The sequence below is a fragment of the Psittacula echo genome, assembly GCF_963264785.1.
Source record: "Psittacula echo genome assembly, chromosome: 12".
In the NCBI taxonomy this organism is placed as follows: Eukaryota; Metazoa; Chordata; class Aves; order Psittaciformes; family Psittacidae; genus Psittacula; species Psittacula echo.
The window spans coordinates 13,985,517-14,007,554 of NC_137747.1; the positions used below are offsets into that span (position 1 = coordinate 13,985,517).

Genomic DNA, 22,038 nt, shown 5'->3' on the forward strand with positions numbered 1-22,038 from the left:
GGACATCCATAAATCCATGGGTCCAGATGGGATGCACCCGCGGGTGCTGAGGGAACTGGCGGAAGTCATTGCTAGACCACTCTCCATCATCTTTACCAAGTCTTGGGAAACGGGAGAGGTGCCTGAGGACTGGAGGAAAGCAAATGTCACTCCAGTCTTCAAAAAGGGCAAGAAGGAGGACCCGGGTAACTATAGACCGGTCAGCCTCACCTCCATCCCTGGGAAAGTGATGAAACACCTTATCCTTGATGCCATCTTAAGGCATGTCAAGGATAAGAGGGTTATGAGAGGCAGTCAACATGGCTTTACCAAGGGGAAGTCCTGCTTGACCAACCTCATAGCCTTTTATGAGGAAATAACATTGTGGATGGATGATGGCAGAGCGGTGGATGTGGTCTATCTTGACTTCAGCAAAGCATTTGACACAGTCTCCCACAGCATCCTCATAGCTAAATTGAGGAAGTGTGGTCTGGATGATCAGGTGGTGAGGTGGACCGCGAACTGGCTGAAGGAGAGAAGCCAGAGAGTTGTAGTCTATGGGGCGGAGTCCAGTTGGAGGCCTGTATCTAGTGGAGTGCCTCAAGGGTCAGTACTGGGACCAGTATTATTTAATATATTCATCAATGATTTAGATGAGGGAATTGAGTGTACTGTCAGCAAGTTTGCTGATGACACTAAGCTGGGAGGAGTGGCTGACACGCCAGAAGGCTGTGCTGCCATCCAGCGAGACCTGGACAGGCTGGAGAGTTGGGCAGGGAGAAACTTGATGAAATATAACAAGGGAAAGTGTAGAGTCCTGCATCTGGGCAGGAACAACCCCAGGTTCCAGTATAGGTTGGGGAACGACCTGTTAGAGAGTAGTGTAGGGGAGAGGGACCTGGGGGTCCTAGTAGATGGCAGGATGAGCATGAGCCAACACTGTGCCCTTGTGGCCAAGAAGGCCAATGGCATCCTGGGGTGTATTAGAAGGGGGGTGGTCAGTAGGTCAAGAGAGGTTCTCCTTCCCCTCTACTCTGCCCTGGTGAGACCGCATCTGGAATATTGTGTCCAGTTCTGGGCCCCTCAGTTCAAGAAGGACAGGGACCTGCTGGGGAGAGTCCAGCGCAGGGCAACAAAGATGATTAAGGGAGTGGAGCATCTCCCTTATGAGGAAAGGCTGAGGGAGCTGGGTCTCTATAGTTTGGAGAAGAGGAGACTGCGGGGGGACCTTATTAGTGTATATAAATATATAAAGGGGGAGTGTCATGAGGATGGAGCCAGGCTCTTCTCAATGGCAAACTATGATAGGACAAGGGGCAATGGGTACAAACTGGAACACAAGAGGTTCCACTTAAATTTGAGAAGAAACTTCTTCTCAGTGAGGGTGACAGAACACTGGAACAGGCTGCCCAGGGGGGTTGTGGAGTCTCCTTCTCTGGAGACATTCAAAACCCGCCTGGACACATTCCTGTGTAACCTTATCTAGGTGTTCCTGCTCTGGCAGGGGGATTGGACTAGATGATCTTTTGAGGTCCCTTCCAATCTCTAACATACTGTGATACTGTGACTGTAGTTTGCCTTGTCTCTAAATGAGCAAGGCTTTTAGGTGCATTTGGGTGGATGAGATGGAATAAGCAGAGAAAGTATGTTTTGAGAGAGGTTCCTCATATTGTTGGAGCATATTTAGGGTTAATGGGATTGACTGTCAGGTGTTCTTTCAGCTACATTCAGAAGTAGAAAGTTTGTTCATTCTTTGAGGAAAAAACAGTTGGAATACGCGAATGAGTGGGAACATTCAGTTCTGGTTGCGTGTCTCTGTAGCAGACTTGCTTCTTCTGTGTGTATTTTACACTGGCCAGAGACTGGTGTGTGACTTAGCGGTGGAATAGATCCCTTTGTTTTCTGGAAATTACTATGGAACTTCAAGTTGTTCCTCCTGTTGTTTGTCTTGCAGACTATGATTCTTTTTGCCACCAGAAGCAAAGATTCTTGTCTCATTGACATGTCAATAAATGATGAGGTTGCTCACATAGCTGTGTAAGCAGCGTGGCCTTTGTGGCAGCACAGCAGTTATTGGCAGCTTGGCTCATTTTCACACTTGGTTGTGTATTTGTTGTGGAAGGATGATTCATCTGTGTTGAGTTTCTGGGATGTAAACCATAGGGCAATTTCTGGAGGTGTTATTATTGTGAATGGTCTGGAATCTGCCTAAGGAGTATTTAAATAGCATTGATACCCTGGCGTTCAAGTAGTTTCCTTTGGTCTCCTGGGGAGTACATCTGTACTAACGCCGGAGAAAGAAGAGAGGAATCTCTTACATTTGCATGAAGCATAGCTGTGATGGCAGCAAAGCCTGCTCTTCCCCTGTGCTAACTGTGTGCCTCAGCCTGCCCAGGTCTGTCGTTTCAGTCAGTTGAGACAGGAGTGACTTCCAGAATGAGCATTCAGCAGAGATCCATTTAAAATTAGTCACCTTTGATTCATCCAAGGTTTGTATGAGTATGAGATCTGACCCCCCGTGTTCTTGTGCAGATGAGTATCAAGCAGGTGGCCATCCACTCTTGGACTTCATTGCCTGGATACTTGTTCATGCTGCTTCCCGTGATCCAGGTGCATGGTTTGAAATGTTCCTTGGGTGCTGCTTTAGTGGTGGGTGTGTGTGTGTCTGTACCATGGTGGATTCCCGAGAGCTCTGTCACTGACTTTGCTATGTCCATGACTGCTCTTTAGAGGCCATGTCAGACCTGACTTGCCTCCTCATGATCAAATGTGATCAGTGTTTCTCACAGACCTGTCATGGGAAAATAAATGCTTCAATTAAAACATTTTGCTGTATGGGCCAAAAAAGCCTAAATTTATGCGTCAAGCCTGGCATTTGCTTCTGTGGAAGGGGTCATAAAGCCTGTAGCCTGGAAGATCAGAATGCATTTAGTCTCTGGCCCTACAACCCTCCATTAATTGTGATTTCCTATTGTAAACCAACATACTCGTACTCTCTTTACCAGTATATGGTGAGAATGCACTGTGAACATGTCTTGAAATGTGCTGTCCTCCCTCTTCAAGCTGACCCAGCTCTGGGGTATGTAATGTATTTGCAAGAAGAGAGATCACTATCTGTGGTGCAACAGCAGAATGGATGTTGTTGAGTCTACAGGTCTCTGCCATGGTGGTCTCTCATATTTAAACTCCAGCCTGGCTATTGCCTCAGCTCTCCTTACTGTTCTGCACATCTCTAGACAGTGCGCAGGGTGGTAAAGGGCAGTGGGATGTTTAATTCCCCTCTTTGCCTTAAATGAAAGGAAGAATCCTGCCTCAGGCTTTTCCTGCAAACCTAGCAGGCTGCTATGGATTAAGCTTCTTAATCAATCCAGAGAAACCATTCCATGCTGCTTCATAGTGGTTAATACCTCCAGTCACTTGCCATTGCAGCAGCTTAAAGACTAACGATCCTGCAATCTGCAGACAGAGATGTGCCGGAAAGCAGAAGGTGCTAAATAGCCACTATAGACAAAGCTGTAAAATCCTTTTGCCTTCCTCCTTTCCCACCATCATAAGCTGGTAGCATAGCAACTGATGAAGCTGCTTGAACTTGAGTTGACCTGAAATTACATGTTTCACAGTTTATGTGTTTATTCCTGCCTTTCTCCTTTTTTGGTGCATGTTGAGTTTACATTTCCAGCCCTAATAGGAGATCAGCAGCTTGTTCATGCAGAAAGCTGAAACAGATTTAATAACACATGATGTATGAGCTTAAATAGTCCATGGAGCTAGAAACACGAGGGAGAGCTAAAGCTGCCCCTGGCTACGGACTGCTGGAGAGGACATTCTTTTTGATAGGATGTGGATGCACATTTCCATATCTTTGTGCAGTCTTTCTGTAGTCATAAGAAAGAAAGAAGAGCCTCACATAGACTGATGTTTCGAATTGTGGAATTGGCTGTTAAAGGAAGCAGCACAGGTTTTGGGTATGCATAGGCTGTAGAAACCCTGGGTTTATAGAAACTCAGACATAGGTCCAGAAGTGACCTGCAACTTGAATGACCACTGGTGCATGTGCAGTTGAAGCAGTTTCTGCTGGAGAAATCAGAATATTTTCACCAGAGTTTGTGGAAAGTTCCAGTATTTCAATCTCCCTTGTCAAAGAAGAGACCATGCTTGTTTGTTTGTTTGGTTTGGGCTTTACTTTTCTGATGCCTTTCAGATGTTCCTAATGCCTAAATTAATTGCAGGATCATGGAATGGTTTGTGTTGGAAGGGACCTTAAAGCTCATCCAGTTCCAACCCCTGCCACGGGCAGGGACACCTTCCACTGGAGCAGCTTGCTCCAAGCCCCTGTGTCCAACCTGGCCTTGAACACTGCCAGGGATGGGGCAGCCACAGCTTCTCTGGGCACCCTGTGCCAGCGCCTCAGCACCCTCACAGGGAAGAGCTTCTGCCTAAGAGCTCATCTCAGTCTCCCCTCTGGCAGGTTAAAGCCATTCCCCTTGGCCTGTCCCTACAGGCCCTTGTCCCAAGCCCCTCTCCAGCTTTCCTGCAGCCCCTTTAGGCACTGGAGCTGCTCCCAGGTCTCCCCTTCAGGAGCCTTCTCTTCTCCAGGCTGCCCCAGCCCAGCTCTCTCAGCCTGGCTCCAGAGCAGAGCTGCTCCAGCCCTCACAGCATCTTCTACTGCTCCTGTTCATGATGTCAGTTTGAAGCTTTTTTGCAGTTGAAAAACTCAGCAAATTGCATGCACATTAAAAATGAGAGTTAATTGTCTGTGATTCCCAACCCTGGGGATCTTGTCATTCTTAGGGATTACCTACGAGGCAGCCTGTGTCCTGTGCAGGGGAGCCCTGTGAATAAAGGTTTCTTTCTAGCACTCAGTGCACACACCTCATGAACATGTTGTGCTGCAATCCTGGGGATTCTTACGTATCAATACTGAGCCATCACTGAGCCATGGGAGTCTGTAGTCACCTTTATTTCCTCTTTTACAGTACAAATAATGACTCAAAGAGAAGCATCCAGTTCTAATCCATGTGAGTTCTTGTAATAAGCTTTACAATTAGAGCGCAGAGCCTTCCATCTAATTCACTTAATTTACACTGGGAAATGAGATAGTGTTCACCTAATCCGATGCTATTTTCTTCTTTATTAGAGAATGAAAGCATCCTCTGAGGCTCTTGTGGATCCAGGCTAAGCTCCTGAGACACAAATAGTGTGAAATGCTAATGAAACCTGTGCCACCATTGGAAGAAGTGGCAGGAGGCTCTGCTCCAGCTCTTCCTGCTCTCAGGAACTTGTGTTTGATAAGTGACACTAATGCAGATGAACTTTGATCAGCTCAGGTTTGTTCTGCTGTCTTGCATGGTGACTGCAGTGCTTTTAGGAAATAGTTAAGAGGTTTTCTACTGCTTTATAGTAACTCTTGTAAGCATTACAGGGTTCTACTCTTTAAAGCTAGTTGCTTAATTTAGAACACATGTATTCAGATCACTGAGGACCTTTTCCACCCCTTCTTAAGGGGAAAACACATAGAGAGCATGTATTCTGCATTTTCATCAGACTGCAGCAAGTTCTCCCTCAGTATGTAAGTGCTGCACCTATGCTGTTGTACAGGGAATAGTCTTTGAATTTTGGGTTTGGCAGATGTCAGAAGACGAGCACCCTGCCAAATACTGGGTCTCTTGCTCCACTGGCTTTCTTTGGTGACACTGTGTCGTTGTCCCAGAGCTGGATCAGACTGCAGGTCTCCCCAGAGCACAGCAGAGGGGCAGGATTCCCTCCCTCAAAATCTTCTCTCCTTTTCCTGGATTTTGGCTTTAATTAAATATTCCAAATTGCTGATGTCAGAATTGGGTCTGGGCATTTCTGGTTTGGAGCACACAAACTGTGCTGTTTGCTGGTGCAGTCTATCCGTGCGGGTGAATTAAGGAATCACTTTATTAATGCCGCTGTCACACTCTTCCGACACTGTTGACATGTGCCACTGTTGTCAGCCTGATCTGTCACTGTGAGACACATCTGAATGTCTCTCTTTCAGACAAAAACCTGTTAGCATGGTGTCAGCACAGTGAAATTAGTCTCATGCTAAATACTGTAAAAGTCCTTGTGCCGTTTCTTTGCGCCGTTGATGGAACTGGGAGTTTGGACAATCCCTGCAAAACAAAATTCAACAGCTCCATTTACTACAGTAGTAGGAACCGTGTTAATGAGCACTGCCAGGATAAATACTGTCATTAAGAGCTCAGAGTGCTTATTGCCGTGGTGTAGAACTAGAAAGGGTACTCAGGTTTGCTGCTCAGTCAAGTGAATCTCCAGTAGCCATCAGTAAGGTTTGCAAAGGTGACAAATTCTGCCTAAAGGATGGAGGAGCAAAGGCATTCAACATGATTCCATTTTTATTTAGAACTGCTGAGTTTGCCTTCTTAAATGCAAATTTAAGTACCTGTGATCTGAGTAGCTTTTAAATTGTAATGGTCTGTGGTTGTTCTGTAGCAAACCATACAAATATGTTTTGTTCTGTGTTGGTTTTGATTAAAAAAGTTCTCAGAACTTGAAAATTTGGTTCCCTTGCCTTCCAGTCCCATCCTTCTCCACTTGGCAAGCACAGTCCACAGCTGCTCATGTAGTTTGCAGTTCCCATTAGTAGAGGAATAAGCAGTGTTATGTTTGAAAACACAGATCCTGCTTGTTGGGCAAATGTCTTCTGGTATCAGCTCCCATCCCCACCTCTTCAACCCCCAGAGAATGTCAGAGACTGTTATGATCTGATTTTGGAGCCTGTGCTGTACATTGTGTGTTGTGAGAGCACTGCAGGGCTGTCTGTGCATGGTGCAGCCACCTTCTGCTGCTCTGCAGGCCTGGCCTGTGTGTGGGGAATCCACAGTGGATGGTTTGGAAGCAAGAAGTGTGGAAGGTGCGGGCTGGACAGCCCAGGCAGATACAGACCTGCTTTTCTCCTCTGTTAAGCAGGCTTGGGTCAGGCTCCTCTGGGTCCTCTCTGGTTTTCTGATTCTCTCAGTTCAAAATTGAGAGGTTATTTCAGTGTTTGAGAGTGTTGTGTGAGGAATTCATGTGTTGGCATGGTTGTTCAGTAACAAAACAACGTACAGGTTAGTACTTTAGAAGCAGAATTGCTGAACCTTGTGATATACGGGTGTTCTGTAGCATAAGGGGTTCCTGTTGCCTAAAGCCATTCAGAGGCCATCACTGCAAGTTAAAGTTCCTGGTCATCTTGGCTGTACATTTTGTCAGATGGTCTTGTTATGAACAAGAAAGGAATTTTCAGGAAGTTCAGTTTTATTCCTAGAAGATCCATAGCTTAAGGGGTTTCTCCAGCTGGTTTTATATTTTCTATAATGCCTTTTTCTTATGGATTATTTCACAGGAGACAGTGATGACACTTGTTGGGGGACTTTTCTCCTGTTTTTCAGTCTTCCAGTTGCATCTGAAGGATTCATGGAGGGCAATTTTCTTCCATCATCTAACAATTGCTTAGAATTGCCTTGCTTAAAAAAATCACATAAAGAAGTACTCCAATAGTAGAGTAGAAACACTCAGGAGGAGCTTCCAAAGAGTAAAGTATGTGCGTTCTTCACAGTAGTTGCAAAGTATGGTATTTGTAGCACCGACTCTGTCAGAGCTCAAGGAGTATCTGCCTGATGCTCTTAATCATAGGATTGAGTTTTAGGTATTCCTGCAAGGAGCGGGGAGTTGGACTCAATGATCCCTATTGGGTCCCTTCCAATTCAAGATCTTCCATGATTCTCTTTGGTCTTTTTTGGTCCTTGAGGTTATTTTTGTTTTCTCACACTCTTTGCATTACTAAACTTTCTGTCATGTTAAAGCCCTAGCAGGGTTCTGCAGCTTCAAAGCTGTAATCCACAGGTGTATTTCTTCTTCTAATGGGAGGAGAAAGGCATATCCCAAATTCCCCTCATGTCTGCACAACTGGTACTGCTTTGCACATCCAGTAAAAGCTACTCATGTTCAGTAACTCCCTTTTTTGAGCTTGTTCAACATAGGTCTTTTATTTCCTTGAAAAGGGGGCAGCAGGGAACCACGTTTTTCTGTGTCCTTCCATCTGGGATTCAGGCTAGGTACTGTTCCACTTCCAGAAATCCAGTTCCAGATGTCCTCCCTGCTGGGAAGCCTGTGGCTTCCTCCTCTGCACTCGGAGGAAAAGGAAGAAGAAGAGCTGAAGGGGAACGAGAAGCCAGACAAGGCTTGCAATACAAAACACTGTCTGGATCAAATGGGGCTGGTTGATCCCGGTTACATGTACATGAGGCTGATCTGTCACCGTGTCTTTTTAATCAGGGTCATGTAGAGATTTTAATTAAACAGTGAGCTCGCTATATCAGGCTGGTCACCTGTAACTCACAAGTGAGTTTAGTTAGCAATGGCAAGGAACGGTTCTTAGTTATGTGCCACTTTTGGCTAAATGATGGGAGGCTCGTGCCCTTCACTTGCAGGAACCTGGCACAGAGTGATATTAAACAAATTGCTTCTTGTCCAGTTGGTGCCAGGAGGAAAGAGCACACCATTTTCAGTGAGATGGGATTGAGCCTTGAGTAACTACTATAGGAGCTGTTAAATTTGGAAAATGGGAAGAATATGGTTTAAACTCCTCATTTTCCAATATTCTGCAGCACCTGGTTTCCAAATGGTACTTAGAAAGGGGGAAATTAATGGGGTGGAAGCACCACCAATTTTTGGGGGGACCATCCCTTTTTTGTGGGGGAGATTTAAGTGTGACCTGCAATGGAGAAGACAGTAATGCTGCGTAAATCTTAATTTAAATCATTTTGGCAATGGTAGTTTCTAGACATGCTAGATGAGATGTCCATGGCTGGTTTTAGCAGGACAAACTGCTCTATTAATTAAGTTCTGTCCCATAAATCTCTGCTAACTTGCAATCAAATCCCAAAGTAACCTGGATCATGCTGCTATTGAAGTCTGCAGTTCAGGAGGATGGAGTTTAATATTTCATTTGCCTTGTGTTCCGCTCGGATGTGACTTGTAAGATGTCATTTTTGCACTGGGAATGAAAAGCACTAAGTCTATCTTTTAATTGTCTTGCACCAAGAAGCAAGTAATAAACTGTGATGTATAATAATTTGATCTTTTAATGATATCCACATGCATTTCCTGAAAGCAAATTTCTTGGACAAATCACCTTCCTAAGTCAAAACATAATCAGCCTGACATATCAGAAAAGGGTTCTGGCAGGAGTTAGGGGAACAGTGCCAAATCGAATCAGAAACAGGCATTCCACACAAAGCTTACCTCGCAACGGTGGTTTTGGTTTACATTGGTTACCTGCTGCAGTCACAATTCAGATTGCTTGTCGTTCCAGGGGTACGATGCACAACTGCTGCAGTCGGTCTCAAGGAGACAGCTTGGTTCATTGCCATTAGCCAACGGAAATGAAATTAATGATGTTTCAGTTGATCATTTTGTGTAATAATGGTTTCCACACATTAATTTCTCTTCATTGAGCAGATATTAACTTGCAATACTTCTCCAGAGGAGAAAGGCCCATCTTCCTCCCATCATGTGGTGCTCACACTCCTTTCTTCTCTCTTTCTGATTCTTCCAGTTCTGTGGGTTCTTTGAGGAATCACCTTTAAGCTGGGTTTAGAAAAACTGCCCCAGAACTCTAACATGAATGTCGTGTTGTAATGTTCATAGGTTCCTTTTTCTGAGACAAAGATGTCCTTTTGTCACCTTATTTTCACGACAGAAGAGAGTTTGTGTCCTTGGGGCTGAGGGCAGAGCTCATTAGTGTGTGACACAGGGAGGGCCAGGGGAGGTTAAGGGAATTGCTCATAATCTTGCCCAGTTCAGCTCAGGTTTGAAGGGTTTCAAAACCACAAGGCTTAGGCTGTTCATGCAGCTTCCAATATGCAAGTGTTATTTACACACTGATGAGAGGGGGAAGAATAAAAACCAGGCAGGCAGCCAGAGCCCTGTACATGTTTTATTTTGCTTTATTTTTGAGCTTTCATCAAATGGTGCTGCTGAGATGTCTTTTATCGGTTTGCTTTTCTTTTTATCACAGAGGTGATATTCAGCAGCCAGGTTCCTGCCTCTTCATGATGCTTTTCAGACGTCTGGGCACTCTTCAAGCCTCATAGAGACTTTGCTTGAGTGCCTTTACTCCTGAAGTTAAGCAAACTGTAATCAAACATGACAGGAGGTGTTGATTCACTGCTGCCTCAGAGTTTGCCTTAGTTCTGAGCTACCACAAGCTCAATTCTAGCAGAATCTTGACAACTGATATTGTCAACCATGGGAAGATCCCATGATAAGGCCCTGTCACAGGGTGCCCAGAGAAGCTGTGGCTGCCCCATCCCTGGCAGTGTTCAAGGCCAGGTTGGACACAGGGGCTTGGAGCAAGCTGCTCCAGTGGAAGGGGTCCCTGCCCATGGCAGGGGTTGGAACTGGATGAGCTTTAAGGTCCCTTCCAACCCAAACCAGTCTGGGATTCTGTGATTGTTCTGTGATCCCTAGTGTTTAACTTCACTAGTATTTTCTCACACACACAGCCAGTGCTTTGATTTAAAACCACATCCTATTTTTAACCTTTCTTTTCCCCGGTAAAATCACTGAATAAGCAAGTCATTTGAGTTTTCCACTCACTGCTAATTGTGTCACAGTAAGCATTACACTCATTTATTTGGCTGAACCCCAATACCATGAGCAATGATTGCGATATTCTGCCACGTCAGGTCACAGAGTAGAGGAAAGGCTGTTGTACTGGAACCTTTTTATATGCCAAGTGCACTCAGTTGTCTGTATTTAAAGCTTCTTTGCCCCCTCACCCTACAGTATTATATTGAGTGCTATTGCTCAGATGTTTACAGAGGGAATAAGTGTAAACCTTCTGATCTCTTAAAAGTGACTTTGTGTCTTATTTTAAACCATAGTTGCTTTGAGGTTCCTGTATTCTTGCAAGTGGAAATTTTCTCCTTTAGCCACATTAGTCTCATGCTTCCATGATTTCTTGTTGTCCACAGAGCCCCCAACTCCCATCGCCCCCCCCGAGCTGCTGGCTGTCGGCGCCACATACCTGTGGATCAAACCCAACGCCAACTCCATCATTGGAGATGGGCCCATCATACTGAAAGAGGTGGAGTACCGGACGACCACTGGGAATTGGGCTGAAACACACATTGTAGACTCTCCTAATTACAAGCTCTGGCATTTGGACCCTGATGTGGAGTACGAGATCCGAGTGCTGCTCACTCGCCCTGGAGAAGGAGGGACCGGTCCCCCTGGACCACCGCTCACAACAAGGACTAAGTGTGCAGGTAGGTTGCTACAGCTTCGTAATACAGCAGAGATGATTTTGTTCACTTAATATCATAGTAACAAATGGTCTTCCACACATGCTTGTAGATGTGCTTTGTCAGTGATCTGAATTAACATGATGAATTTTCCTGTATCCTGGAATATTTTACTTCCTATTCCATAGGCCAGTGTTTAGGGAACTGTAGTTTTTATGCACGTCGTGTATTTGCCAAACTTTCTGCTCTGGTGTATGGGTGCTTTCTGTTGGAATGGGCCAGAGAATGAGACTTTTCCAACCAGTTCTCCAGTAGGCAAATTGTTCTTCTGTCAGACTGGTCTGATGGAAAATCTTCACCCTGTAAATGCATAAAAAAATGTATGTTGTTCTTGGGTAATAGTTCAGCTTTGGTTCTTAACTAATAGTGCTGTCTATTCATGAGTGCAGTGTGGTGAAGTGGGAAGCATTTAGTTTCTTGTATTCCGTTTGATGGAAGTGATTCCTCTCCTCACTCCTGACAAAGAAACCTGTTCAAATGCTGTGCAGTATCTTCCCTTTCATATTGTAACAGATTGATTTTGCTCCAGAGACAGGAAGTCTCTCCTCTTTCTAAGCCATATTGGCCTTCCTAGGAAAAACCAAGGGATCATGTTCCTCGTGTTTCACATATAATGGCTAAATATATGGTTTCATACATTAATTATCAGCCATTAAAGGAAATCAAGCTCTGTGATTTGAAAGAGGATGAACAAGGCAGTTTTCTGTCCAGCGCTTCTTCCTACCACACAGCTGTCTTCTCAAGGTTTGCATTTCTGTAATGTTTGCAGCGTCCTCACTGTGCTGTGAACAAAGGACAGATTAACAGGCTGCTCTCTTCCTTCTAAAGCCTTCCTCCCCACAAGTTAGTGCTTTGCAGCAAGTGGATTGAAGTAATGCAAAGCTTACATAAAAGCATTCTGGCCCTAGTTACTCTTTCCGACCAAATAGGAAGGCTGAAGTGGGAGGAATACTTCAAGAACAGCCAAATCCTTCCTGGGATGGGATTGAGCAGTGCAGTGTTAGCCTTCCTCACCCACTGTCCCAGCCTGAGCATCCCCAGCAGCATCCTCTTCCTCTACCAAGAGAAGAAGCCGGGCAGGTTGTGTGCATTGTGGGGCGGGGGGGGGGTACATCCTTACTGCCTTTCCTTTACTATACAGGTTATATACAGTGAACATTTAGTGCATCTTTAGAAGAATTGGCAAAAACCATAAATCCGAGCTTGAGGATGTGGTGTGGAGTTGTTTGCTATGTTCAGCGTCTGTCCATTGGCAGAACACAGATGTTTGGAGGCTTTTCTGCAGCTAGCTGGAAAGCATGAAGTGACGTGGGTGATGTCCTGGCCTGTTTGGGAAATGGGCGCATGCTCTGGTGCTCGTCTTTGGCTGTCTCCTTCTCTAGTGTGGTCACATTCTCTAACCCTCAGCAGAAATAACTGCAGGCCAGGCATTTGCAGATGGAAATAGGATGTGCTGAGCTGGCGTGGTTCATGTGCTGGGCCTCTGCAGACACACTCTGCAGCAGCCAAACTGGTCTGCATTACCTTTGAAGAAAGCATGCTTTAACTTACTGCAGGGGTAAAAATAAAACAACAGAAAGGCTGTTGGCTTTGTGCTGAATGATTTCTTGTACTGGATCCCCAATTGCTCAGCACAGGTATCGATGGACATCATGAAGGATGCTGTGGATAATCTGTTCCACTTGGCTGAGCTGAGCCACTCACTGTTTTCTGTCCTAATTTACTAATGAAAATCTACCTGGAGAAGGTCATTCTGTTAATGGTAGTTGTCATACAGAGCTTGTGGAGATTGATGGTGATGGCATTTAGGTTCTATGGGATGGAGAAATTGTAATGATCTTGATCCTAAAAATGGATTTGAAGAAAGGGAGAGACTTACCCAATATCTGAAGATGTGCAGCTTCTGCAAAATGCCAGCTGGTACGATGGGCAGGAAAATGCAACTCATTATTCCAATTTCCTTATGTTGTGGAACTCCCTCAAAATACCCGATTTTGGGGATAATTACACAAAACTTCCATGGTAAAGATACTAAATAATGCACTGAACCAAGAAGAGAGCACTGCTTACTTCATTTTTCTTAGAGCACCTAATGACATCAGTGAAAAGGAAGGGGTTTTAAATAGGTGAGAGATGAGTGATGCTGCTTTTTTCAAGTGAAATTTTGCTTTCTTTCTTTGTCATTATTTTTTCTTAGCAAGAGGCAAGTACCAAACTGCTGCACATCTGTCTGCAGTCAGTAGATGACTGGAGTTGTCCTATTTGACTGGACTATTTAGTGTTGGCACTGTGTTTATTAGAGCCTCTAATGAGAGAGAACAAAATCGGCTGCAGAAGTAATGGTAGGAGAATATCACCTAAACTGGTGAAGAAGCAGTTACATATTTAAAGAAACACTTTCTTCCCTGTGAGGGTGCTGAGGCACTGGCACAGGGTGCCCAGAGAAGCTGTGGCTGCCCCATCCCTGGCAGTGTTCAAGGCCAGGTTGGACACAGGGGCTTGGAGCAAGCTGCTCCAGTGGAAGGTGTCCCTGCCCGTGGCAGGGGTTGGAGCTGGATGAGCTTTAAGGTCCCAACCCAAACCAGGCTGTGAGTCTATGATTAAATTGCAAGAAATCAGTGTAACTATAAGTGGAAGGTGTCTGCAACCTTCCAACAGTGAGAAGTCAATGTCCCTTTTACTAAACAATCTTATTGGTGTCTTTTCACATAGGCATTGGATACTCATGTGCTAGTGAGTAGCTGCTGGCATAGCCTCACCTTGCAATGAGATCCTTTTTCATTTTTATTTTAATCTCTAAATCAGAAGAGGATTTGGGAAGGACCATGTTTTACTTCCACTTCAAATCAAGCATCAGAAGCTTGCTTACAGAGTTGTAGTTGTCTGCTGTGAGTTTCTTGACTCTCAAGCTTGCATCAGAGCAAAAACATGACCAGAACGCAGAGCATGAGCTTACAAAGTCATTGTACCGTGATGTAGCTCATATCACAATCATTCGTTATTTTCTGGTTGTTGATCAGAATGAATGGAAGTTGATTTCATGGACTTCAAAAAGTTTTTCATTATATAAACCCCATAAAAACTAATTATGAAAAGTCTCGCTCTGAGCACAAAGAAGTTTTATTAAACTGGATAATATCTTATCTAAATTTCTATAACCAGTATGTGCCTGGGTATGTCTTACCCACTGGTGATGTTTTTGGTTTCTACAGGATGGCATTACAAGACTTCATTTCTATTTGATCTTTAGAGATGATACTGAAAATTAAGTCCCAGTTTGGCTCCATCCAAGAAAAGCTAATGGCCAGAAAACATGGCAAACCCTGCCCTTGGAAATGAGTGATCTTTTGTGCTTTGGTTGATTGTGAGGGTGCTGAGGCGCTGGCCCAGGGTGCCCAGAGAAGCTGTGGCTGCCCCATCCCTGGCAGTGTTCAAGGCCAGGTTGGACACAGGGGCTTGGAGCAAGCTGCTCCAGTGGAAGGGGTCCCTGCCCGTGGCAGGGGTTGGAACTGGATGAGTTTTAAGGTCTCTTCCAATCCAAACCAGTCTGTGATGCTGTGAAGACGGGTAGGGTTTTGTGACCTTGAGGGTTGGAAGCAGGAAGCTTTCCAGTCTGACAGGAGAATTGCTTGGTAAGGAATGGGAGGGGAGAAAAAGTCCTGAGAAACACCATAATTTGCCCCCCCAGTCAGTAATTCTTCATTGGACATGCTTATCACAATGGGAGGTTTGTCCTCATGTGAAAAACTTCACATGGTTCTCATGCAGCCCATCTCTTCAGATAAGCTGCTGGAGACTGGGTAATTCAGCAGGAGGATGTGATTTAGCTCCTGGAGAAAAGAGCAGTTGTCAAGATCAATACTCAATTTTTGTTGTTGCCCTGGAGAAATAAAAATGACTCTTGAGCAGTGTGGCTGAATTCAATACTCCTCTTACAGTCAGTCGGGATAAAGTAGCTGATATAAATGCAAATGGTCTGTACATTCAGTGTTTGATACAGTATTGCAAGGGAGTTGGAAAACCTCTTCCTTATTGTTAAAGGTACTTTGTTTCCATGAAATCTTGTGAAGTTTAGAACTGGGAAGCAGCTTTTGCCTTTTTGTTTCTTCAGTTTAAGGCCACATGTCTTATAGAAATGGTTTGGTCTATTGATCTGTTACAGATGTTAGAAAAAGGAGGGAGCTGTGTGCTGCTGTGAAATGCTCAAACTGAACAACCAACAACTTCATTGTGCGCTGAGTTAGCATAAGTTGTTACAACAGGTTCATAAATGCTTCTTTCTGATTTCATTTCAAGGTGATAACTCTCATTAAATAGGAAACATTTACATGGCAATGTTGGAAAGTAAAATTGAGAGTGCTGCACTGCCTTCATTTTGTACTGGTTTTCAAGCTTACAAAGAAAAACTGAGCACCCTGAAAAAGGCTGATCTGTGAGTCAAAGCACTGCACAAATGGCGTGTGGAGGGTTTGAAAGAGTTCTGTACAACTGATGTGGAGGTATTACTGCAATCACTCATTTACAGCCTAATTTAACTTGGGAGTTAGGCTAAGCCTTGTCCTGAAACATGCATCACTTCCCTGTTAATATTAGTTTAGTTAATATTTACTTTTGGCTCCACTGTTTTTATAACTGTAAATGTTAAAGTGGTGGGAACAGATACTTTTTTAGCAAGTTTGCTACTGTTGGCTAATACTTCTCTAGAATATTAGCAGTGAAGGAAAACCTAACCTGGGTTTCTTGTTTCCTGTGTTGCTTAGTGCTGTGAGGGCCTTTCTTCTCTCAGCGATGGTAAGACAAGCCTCTCCCGTGCAGGTTGTGCTTGTGTTGGGTTTTGCTCTGTTCTAAATTTCCTGGAACAAAGGCTCACGTAGCACAATGAAATGCTGCTGCTGTTCTCTTGATAGCAGCTGTTCCCAAGAGCCGTACCCTGCAGGTGCGCTGCTGAGGATATGGCATCATTTTGTGCCTGCCTTTTGGAATGTGGATCCTGTGAAGCCTATAGGACCAGTACCCATTTCAGTGACTTTGTCTGCTTAGCTTGATGTTCTTATTCCACCTCAGTAGCCTGTGGCATGACAGCTACAGAGATAAGAGTAGAGTTATAAAAATATTCTTTCCTTTTGATTCTTGATCCCCAGTTTGTGCTTGGGAACAGCCCGATTGTGTTGCTGAAAGATAGGGGCTTCATCTGCATCACATCCTCATAGCTGAAGTCTCCCTTTCAATGCAAGATGATGGTTTTCCCTGCCAGGTTGATTAAATAGATAATAAATGTATCTTGACTTCTGTTTATTCTTTCCCCCTCCTCAGTTTGTTTTTGAGGGAGCAGAAGGACAGCATCCACGCTTTAAACACGGAGAGAAAAGGCAGGTGGAAGAGAAGGTGTAGTACTTCTGGATGACTGGCATCCTGTGGCTGTGAGCTCTGCCAGGTCTCAGCTTCTGTTCAGCCCACAACATGTCCCTTCAGACCTCTTGAAACAATACAGACAAGTGAACTACAGAGCTCTGTAGGAAACAAAGTGTACTTCAAGTTTCTCTTCAAGTTGCAGAGGTGCAGGTTGTTGCGTGATAGGGGTGCTCCAGGCAAAAGATGTCTTTCTGAGCTATGTTTGTGATATAACAGAAGGTATGACCTATATGGAACAGAAGGAATTTGGGAGGAGAAGGGAAGGTAATTGAATGGTGAAAGGGGAAGTGCTTGTGCACTTTGGGTGACTGGCTGAATACAGAACTCCAGAAAAGCCAGACAGATCCTTGGAGCTGACAAGATACTTCGTTTGGCGTGAGGCCCTCATGCATCCAAAGTTCACGCACTAAATTCCATGTGTTAGGAAGCAGCAGGGTGAAGAGAAGAGGCTGGGATATACTGCTGGAGCATATCAGTGCCAGAAATTTGATACTTGTTTCTAGCAGTGACCAATGCCTGAAAATTCCTAAGGCCAGCAACGCATGTCCCCTGGTGCCTTTAACCATGGAACATGTGGTGAGGAGTCTTCTTTATCCTGATCCGTGCAGAAGATGGGCTTTTCGTCCTGAGGTATGTGGATTGATTGCTCTTATCTTAGTCTGCATAAATACAGTTATGAATATAAAGGCAGTCATAATAATGCTTTGGTCTGGATTTTTTTCTTCCAGAGGGATTTTGCTCATGGTGGATTTAAATTCTAGGGATTTACTTTTTATCTGCAAAGGCAGTTTGTTAGCCAGCAATGGTTTTTATTTTTATTTGTTAGGATGAAGTGTACTTATTCATTTCCACATCGCACTGGTTCTGCTTAGTGCTGTTACTGTTTGAATTAATGTATTTCTAGAATGTGGTTTGACTATAGCCTGGTTTTCTGATTGGACAGGCTGGGCAGTAAGGTCATAAAGGCATGAGGCTTCCATGCCAAGAGCAGTTCTTACTAATGATCATGGATTGATTTGGGGTTGAAGAGAACTTAAAGTTCATCCAGCTCCAGCCCCTGCCACGGGCAGGGACCCCTTCCACTGGAGCAGCTTGCTCCAAGCCCCTGTGTCCAACCTGGCCTTGAACACTGCCAGGGATGGGGCAGCCACAGCTTCTCTGGGCACCCTGTGCCAGTGCCTCAGCACCCTCACAGGGAAGAGCTTCCTAATGTCTAATATAAATCCTAGATTAGATATCTAATGTATCCCAGCCAAGATGGACGGGGCTTGGAGCAACCTGGTCTTGTGGAAGGTGTCCCTGCCCATAGCAGGGGTTTGGAACTGGGTGAGCTTTAAGGTCCCTTCCAGCCCAAACCACTCAGTGAGTCTATGATCTGATCTTTGGAACCGGAGCCTGGACATAAATGATACTCAGAGAATCTGCATCAAATTTACGTCAGCTTCTGCCTCACCAAGGCAGCCCGGGGTAATCAGGGAACTGAGTTCTTATCTTTGTGCACAACACAAATTTTCTTGTCTGTGTTAAGATAATTGTGTGATTCTCTTTTTCAGCTCGCTTAAAGAACCCATAGGAGGAGGAAAGCACAATAAGCAGATATTCGATGTGTTAATAGCTTCTTTCCTCTTTGCTTATGCAGCTTCATTTCAGCACCCTCAATTTAAGGGTATCTCTAGTCTGGTCCTACAAATGGGACTTCATAGGATGATGTCCTTAGCTTGTGCAGAGCTGGCACTGCTTTACCCGAGTCAGCATTTTCCATCCATTCAGACTCTGCTCCACAATTTGCCCAAATGGGCCAGACGTTTCTTCTTGATTGTCACTCAGTACCCTGCTAAAAGCAATTCATTTAAATTGCATGGTGTCTGTTAGTCTTCAGTTAAGTGGCATCTTTCATAAAATGTCATCCCGTATAACCATATTATTACTGCTTCTGTTAGTTTTGAGATGTGATGAGACGACCGTCTCCAGATGTTGCTTTATAGGAGTGTGAAAAGCCCCGTTAGTGGGAGAGCACTGGATGGCATAATGCTCTCTGTGTGTTCCTGCTTTGAGCTTCCACTGAGGAGCCACCAGAGGCAGGTGTCTGCTTCCCTTCTCTGGGTAAGATACACCAGAACTCACCCTGGGAGTGAAATGACAGGCCCAGTCCTGCAAAGCATTTATTAAGCTCTATGGATTTCCGTAGTCATGATCCCTTCTTTGTCCTGGGGCAAACGTTGCTCACTGCTTCCTGCTTATGTTCCTCTTTTTGCCTTTCCAAAGATCGCTGAAACATAAATGCCTTTTATCCTTAAATGAGTTTTTAATGTACACAAGTCTGCATTAAAAACCACTCAAATAATAAGAGATGTTTAGAGTTTATCCAGTCAAAGTTTCCAATTTTAAACCTTTCAAGGACTAAGCCACATGTTATTTGGCTTTCTTGGAAGCTCTAACATATAACGCAAAAGCAAGGCAGGGGGCAAAATGGAAGATCACACTACACTTTTCACCTTATGTTAATGGCTTTTAACCTGAAATATTTGTGGGACATTTAGGAATATCTTTGTTCCTTATGTGTTTAGTTGTTTTACATTTTACCATCAGTAAAATAAATCACCCTTTTATTTTCCACAAGTGGATGCTGAACTTTCGAGATGAACATTACTTGTTGTTTAATGTGTGCCAACTTACCCAGAGGAGCAGAGGTGTTGCACAGCTCTGGATAAGGGGATGGAATGTTGGTATCTTAAGTCATACTGCTGCAGAACAAGCAGATAGAGTAGGAGAGTGTAAGAGCACAACTCCTTTGGTAACGGTGTGTATGTGTCTGCAGGAGTTGCACTTTCACACTGCCTGAGCTTGGTAATGGAATTTTATTTGTTTAACCGCCCGTTCTGTCCATGGGCATTTCTCATTTTAGGCTCACAGAACAGTTTGGGTTGGAAGGGACCTTAAGATCATCCAGTTCCAGCCCCCTCCCATAGGCAGGGACACCTTCCACTAGAGCAGCTTGCTCCAAGCCCCCTCCAACCTGACCTTGTTTCAGTTACATTACAGTATCTGAACAGGTCAAACCAAAGAGGGAGTGGGATATATCTCATTCTCTTTGGTTGATGCAGGGCTTCATTTGTTTCTCAGTTCTCATGACAGTGGAGAAGTAAGGACTCCCCAATCTCCACAGGCCCTGGATTGGGATCCTGGTATTGCCATGGCCATGGGGTTGGAGAGGGATTCATGGGCTCAGTCATCTTAATTATTTGCTATTCCAGTGAGTGCAGTGAGGGATAAAAAAGGGAAATGCTTTCAACTCCTTTTAGCTTGTGTTTGCTCTTTAGTTCATAAGCCAAAAAGCTTTTTCTTTCTTCTTCACTTGCTTTTTAAGCTATGTTTTCTGAAAATTTGAAGCAGTGAAATATTTTATGACTTTAGAAGCAGCATTTGAGTCGAGCATAACTGTGACCATATCAAAGTACTCAACCATTGCTGGAGAGGCACACAGGCCTGAGCATCAAAATCAGACTGACAGCTGCTGTGACAATGGATTTCACTCAATATCCACAAATCCTCATTTTAGCTGCCAATAATCCTTCAAATTATTAAAGTAAAATCTTGTTGCAGAGATTGGGAGGGGTTTTAGAGCCACTGGGAGGGGGCTTAGAGCAAGACCACGACTCACAAGGTAACATAAGCTGAAAGCCTGAACATCACCGTTTCCTCCCTGCGGCACTGCGAAAGGTTTTGTAGCATTTACCAGAGACCCAGAAAGGAGCACGAGGGAAGTGGGTCTTGCAGATAGATCCAAACCTCCAGAAGTTGGAGTTGTCAGTTAAGGAAGTTTGATGAAAATCTCTGGTGAGCTTGAAAGATTAGATTTGGTATCAGGAAGAAGTCTGGCACTTTGAAGATAAAGCCTGCAAGTGATAAATTAATTTAATAATGGTTTTAATAGGAAGATAACTGTTGGCATTAAGTTGTCTTTTTTTAAGAGAGATGGGGGGGAGGCAGAGGAATGGGATGCCAGATTTAAGAGAAGGGATATTACACCAAAGGCAATCTTTGGTATGAACTACTGTATGTACATGTAAACCCCAGTCCTTCCCAGCTGGTTTTATTCCACTCAGATGGGTTATTTGTTAACCTACTGTTCCATCGGTCCCTTTGCTGTAATGTTTATTACATTCATAACACATTCCTCTGTGAAAAGATCCACAGGGTTCTTTTTCCCGGTTAGAAAGAATCCCATTACGAAGGAAAGTGTGCCTGAAAGCAAGTCTGCAACTGGGATGCTTTATTCTTTCCTACGTAATTAAAACTGTGGTGTGCCACCTGGGACAAAGCTGGTCCTTTTGCTGCTGGAAGGGACCCAAAAAGTCTTTGAGTTGTTGTCCAACACATACAGTGGATTAATTCCTATTGTGAAGCGTTGCTTGTTGCAACTTTGAATGTATAGAAATCACCTCATAGTGTGTTGCATCCTGTGATTTGCTTTGTGGTGATGGGGTTTTGGGTGAGCAGTGTTAAGTTTCTTGTAAAACTGGTGCCCGTCACATCAACACATCATATTTTCTTCTTGGAAGACACTCAACCATGCACTTGTACTAGTTTCAGTTGCAAGGCTTCCCTTTGTGAAATCTCAGTGCTTTTGATTCTCACTTTGTCTTACTCTTCTAAAGACACCAGGAACCACCAAGTTGAAAGATGAGCGTTGCAATACCCAACATAAGACCTGCAGAGTGAAAATGAGGTTTGTGTCTACTTCTGGTGTTCTGAAGCTTTATGTTCTGAAGCTGTTTTCAATAGTTGTTGCTTTCAGTTAGCATTGTGCATGTGAACTCCAGATAGGCACCTTCTGCCAGCCTTCTACTCTCTAGGAAAGGCAGTTTTTAGCTTTCCCTGATCCAGCTGGCAGAGCGCTGCAAATATTTACTTATTTTCACACAGAAGCAAATATCTCAGTGTAAAAGAGTTGGAATTGCGCTCTGTGCAAACAGTGCTTCATACAATAGTGGTACATGATGCTGCAGCCGATCAGGAATTGCTCTGGAATCCTCCAGGGCTCCCACACTGCTGGCATTGTAGGGGGACGGGGGCTCGCAGGTCATTGTCAGTGCTCCCAGGGGGTCAGACTTGGTTCCTTCCTGTGAGTGACAGTTTGTCTACCCTTACTTGTGTCAGTGTATGTCTCAGTTTAGAAGATGCTCTTGCTTGTACCAAGAAGTCATCTCCAAATCTGATTGTGATAGCCTATGCTAAAAGTAATACATATTACCCTGTTAAAGCCCTCTGTAGGCTGTAGTGTACCTGTACCTGTGTGCTGAAGGCATGAGGA

At 44.3% G+C, this 22,038-nt stretch overlaps 1 protein-coding gene across 1 annotated transcript in view; it reads left to right on the top strand.

Moving 5' to 3' along the window:
• Nucleotides 1–22,038, top strand: part of PTPRT (protein tyrosine phosphatase receptor type T) — a gene marked incomplete at both ends in the record, with an annotated part of 457,941 nt that overhangs the window by 226,382 nt on the left and 209,521 nt on the right. Inside the window, one exon of the mRNA XM_080628020.1 lies at nt 10,983–11,276. Within this exon, the coding sequence (XP_080484146.1) occupies nt 10,983–11,276 (294 nt within the window). The remainder of the gene's footprint in view (nt 1–10,982; nt 11,277–22,038) is intronic.